This window comes from Chrysochloris asiatica, unplaced genomic scaffold, assembly GCF_000296735.1.
Source record: "Chrysochloris asiatica unplaced genomic scaffold, ChrAsi1.0 scaffold00166, whole genome shotgun sequence".
NCBI classification, from domain to species: domain Eukaryota; kingdom Metazoa; phylum Chordata; class Mammalia; order Afrosoricida; family Chrysochloridae; genus Chrysochloris; species Chrysochloris asiatica.
In genome coordinates, this window is record NW_006408684.1 from 4,937,545 (window position 1) to 4,941,966 (window position 4,422).

The 4,422-nt window shown below is 32.3% G+C and overlaps 1 protein-coding gene across 1 annotated transcript in view; it reads left to right on the forward strand.

Annotated features, from left to right (window-relative positions):
- Positions 1–3,816, forward strand: part of PAXIP1 (PAX interacting (with transcription-activation domain) protein 1) — a gene marked incomplete at its 3' end in the record, with an annotated part of 102,675 nt that extends 98,859 nt beyond the window's left edge. Inside the window, exons 17-20 of the mRNA XM_006871304.1 lie at positions 2,250–2,350; positions 3,358–3,492; positions 3,576–3,651; positions 3,758–3,816. Coding sequence (XP_006871366.1) covers positions 2,250–2,350; positions 3,358–3,492; positions 3,576–3,651; positions 3,758–3,816 — 371 coding nt within the window. The remainder of the gene's footprint in view (positions 1–2,249; positions 2,351–3,357; positions 3,493–3,575; positions 3,652–3,757) is intronic.
- Positions 3,817–4,422: the final 606 nt, after the last annotated feature.

The window sequence follows — 4,422 nt, forward strand, 5'->3', positions numbered from 1 at the left end:
GACTCTGTGTATTCCTTCCATCTTCTTTTGATGCTTTCTGCATCATTCAATAATTTGCCCAGAGAATCTTTCAATAACAAAAGCTGAGGCTTAAATTTGTTCTTCAGTTCCCTCAGCTTTAGCATTGCTTATGTGTGTTCTTCCCTTTTGGTTTTCTAACTCCAGATCTTTGCACATTTTGTTGTAATATGTGGCTTTATCTTCTCGAGCTAACCTGTAAATTTTTCTGTTCAGCTCTTGTACCTCCTCTTTTCTCCGGTTTGCTTTAGCATCTCTATGCTGGAGAGCAAGTTTCAGTGTCTCTTCTGACATCCATTTTGATCTTTTCCTTCTTTCTTGTCTTAGTGACATTTTGCTTTCGTCATGTTTGAAGTTGTTGATGTTATCCCACACTTCTTCTGGTCTTCGGTCTTCAGTGTCTAGTGTAATACTACAGACCTACATTTCAGTACCAATTTTGGATAATGTAGTTTATAAGTTTATAATGAGTTTGCCTGTTCTCTGACAAAAGAAATTTGTTTTTCTAGGATTTGCTATGAGAGTGATATATTCTGAGCTTGGAGGCTGGGCAATGGGCTAAGGTTACAACAGTTTATACTTAATGGGAAGTTTTGGTGGAGTGACTTTCCTTCTTTAAAGCATTGCTAATAAGCGTTTTATTTTGTTGAGGGTTAAGTGGTTTAGTAGTTTTGTAAACCTTTAATATTCAGAAAACATATTTCATATTTGGTCTCCCAAATTTCAGAATTTCCTAAGAGAATTTTTCTAGTTAGGAATCATTTCTTTTTAATACTTAATTTTAAAAGGCATTTTCTATTTAGCCAAAATGTTTATATTTTCAAATTGTTCTTTAAATTTTTCAAGAAAACTCTTGCTCTTAGTTTATTTGTAGCAATTAGTATCTAAAAGTTTGCTTTCTGGTTCTTACTTTCCCCCATTTTTTCTCACTCTTAAGAGCTTGGGTTGATTAGTTTTTTAAGCCACTTTGACTTGATTTTTTTAAAATAACCATAACTTATATAGAATAGTTGCCAGTCTAGTACATAATTGCTTTTTCCCCCATAACATTGACAAAGTGGTACACTAACATCCCTAAACATCTTAATGTGTATTTCCTACAATATGGACTTTCTCCTTTATAATCATGATATACCCATCAAAACCTGGAGATTAGCATGGATCTATTCCTGCTATCTTATCCTCAGACCTCATTTAAATGTGCCCAACTGTCCCAGTAATGTCCTTTGTAGTTGTCATGTCTCTGTTGTATCTTTCAATCGGGAATAGTTCCTCAGATTTATTTGTCACTTTGGATATTACAGGTTGGTTCTTTGTAGAATGTTCGTCAATCTGGGCTTTTAAAATTTTCCTCGTGATTAAATTCCTGGCATGCCTTTTGGTCAGAATTGTCACAGAGGTGATACTGTGTTCCTCTTATTTCAATGCAAATTTTTGATTTGTCATACTGCTGATAATAACTTTAATCACTTAATTAAAGTGATGTTTACTAGGCTCCTTCACTGTACAGGGACAATTCCTACTTGTTCTTCAATGTTATATAAATTTGCCCTCACTTTGAAAGAATTGAACCAACCCCTGCTTGGATCAAATTCTTAATTACAGTCACCTTCACAGTCTGTCAGACTTTTCTTGCACTAAAGTAAGGTTAAATAAGAACCATATGCACTTAGTCAAATTTGCCTAAAAATTGTTAAAGACACAGGAACAAATCTTGTTCGCAACCCTGGGGACTACCTTACTCCTTTTATTTGGCTACTAATAAGTATTTTTTTGAGGAAGTACTTTGAAACTATATAACTATACTGTTTCTCATCAAAAGTTTTTGAACTCCCTAAAATAAACCTTTAAAACCCATTGCTGTCAAGTTGATTCTGATTCATAATGACTGTAAAATGGTATGTGAAATTGTGTTTGAAGGGTAAAGCCATGAGAGAGTCCACAACTTTCAGCACATTTTAAAAAGGAGTTTGTGACCCTGAAACTACTACAGTTAGGAATACTGATCCTGGAGAATACAGAAAGATTGTCTGTTATAGGACTGGCTCTTCATTGTTTTGAGGTTCGGGGAAGGGGAGAAATAAAATGAAGCATAACGGATAGGACTTTTACAGGTAAATGTGAGCCAAGAATAACACATGCATGAATAACTGGGAGAGTGTGAGTGGGTTGTACATGCCCATTTCCAGAAATTTTGAAAAGTTCAGAGTATGTGGTGTTTTATTTTTCAGATGAGCAGAACTATGTTCTCCGAGATGCTGAGGCTGAAGTACTTTTCTCTTTCAGTTTAGAAGAGTCGTTAAAAAGGGCACACGTTTCTCCACTCTTTAAGGTACACTTTAAAGGCAAAATCGCCTAAGTCCAAGAAGATGTAAGGGATCATACCACTGAAGATAATAGTTGAAAGCACATATCTAGAGGAGTTGAGTTTACCCTGACTTCCCATTTCATGGTTTGCTTTTCTTATAATATAGCTACCGAAAGCTTCCCCCAGTGCAGTAAATACCAGTAGAGTACTTTTTGTTAAGAGTTTACATTCTTTTTTCTGCTTTTAACAAGAGGATATTACAGATTCCCATTAACTGTATATTCACTTGAAGAAGGTACTTGAAAAAACATGAATGTATGCCTAAGTAATGTATAATAAATATTTAAAAATATAATAAGGTAAAATAGAGTGGATAAGTGTATCAGTGAAGGTAATCTATTCTTTAAACTTCTTGTAGAGCCAATCTAAATTTCAGAAATGATTTGCAATACTGAGTTTAAATATTTTGGACCTAAAATAATCAGTTCTGGACCTAAAATAATCAGTTATTTTAAATGCATGAATTTTTCTTTTTATGTGAGCAATTTAAAACAACATAGTATTTTGTGGTATCATTAAGAACAAAGTTGTTAACAGAATCAAAACTATCAATAGCCATTTAACTATCAGTATCATTTCCAACTAATACAGAGGTAATATAGAACAGGAATACAGGCCAGGAATTGTGCTTTGCCCATCTGTTGCTTCATGTAATGCTAATGTTTTATAAGAATAGTAAAAGATATTTGTAAGTTTCTTGCTTATATCACACAGTATTTTATGTCTTTTAAAAGTTCTAATTACTTTTAAGAATTACCTATCATTCCTACATATGAACATGCTTCAATAACTTCCAGGCTTTATATAGGGATTCCTCTAAGCTCACTTCAGTTTTGAGGACTAACTGAAGACCACTAATGAAATTAGACTTTCATCAAAAATATTAGTATAGAATTTATGAAAAACTGTGTATTCTAAAAATTAAAAGCATGTTTTTTAAATATTATGCTTATATTTTTATTTCTTTTTAGGGAAAGTATTTTTATATCACACCTGGGATCTGCCCAAGTCTTTCAACTATGAAAGCTATAGTGGAATGTGCAGGAGGAAAGGTATTATCTAAACAGCCATCTTTCCGGAAACTCATGGAGCATAAGCAAAATAAGGTAGACATAAAATAAGCCGTTTATGTCATTATTGTCATAAAAAAGATTTGTTGTTAATATTAAATTTATTTTCTTTTCTTTAGAGTTTGTCAGAAATAATTTTAATATCCTGTGAAAATGACCTTCACTTATGTCGAGAATATTTTGCCAGAGGAATAGGTATAATTTATTGTTCTTGCTATGTGTTAGTGTATGTGTGTGTATATATATATTTATATGCTAGCAGTGCATTTCTTTTAATAATTTTTCTTTTCTTTCCTTTCAGATGTTCATAATGCAGAGTTTGTTTTAACTGGAGTCCTTACACAAACACTGGACTATGAATCATATCCTTTTTGAAAAAGAATGAAAAGTTTTGAAGGGCTTAATATGAAAATGGATTTCCAAGAGTGATGAAGCAATGTCTTTACTGGGTTTTTTTCTGTTAATATTTATGCAGTTAGCAATTCCTTCTCTTTAGAAAATTCATTTGAGTATAAAGTAAAATCATTCTCATAACTTACTGAAAGTTCATATTCATTATGTGACTTATTGATCAGAAAGGATCTGCACTATCTAGTTTAAGTATTTCAGTAACTGGCAGTTAGATAAAATGGAGAAAGTAATTGCAAAAATAAATATATGCGAATTTCTTGAACTCATTTCTCAGCTTGAATTTCAGTGAAATTTAGAATGCATATTGTCTGCTTGGAAACTTTGAGATGTGCAAATCAAAATACAATTTAATAGAATTAGCATCAAAGTGAATAATATATTATGTTGCCGATAGATAAATACAATGATAACTCTTAAGAATAATACATTTTGACACAAACATTATGTTTAGGCATTTTGGAAAAGAAAGGGAGGCTTGTCATATTTTTTTTATAATCCTTATTCTAAATCTCTAAATTATTACTTTAATATGACAGTGGCTTACCAGTGAAGCAG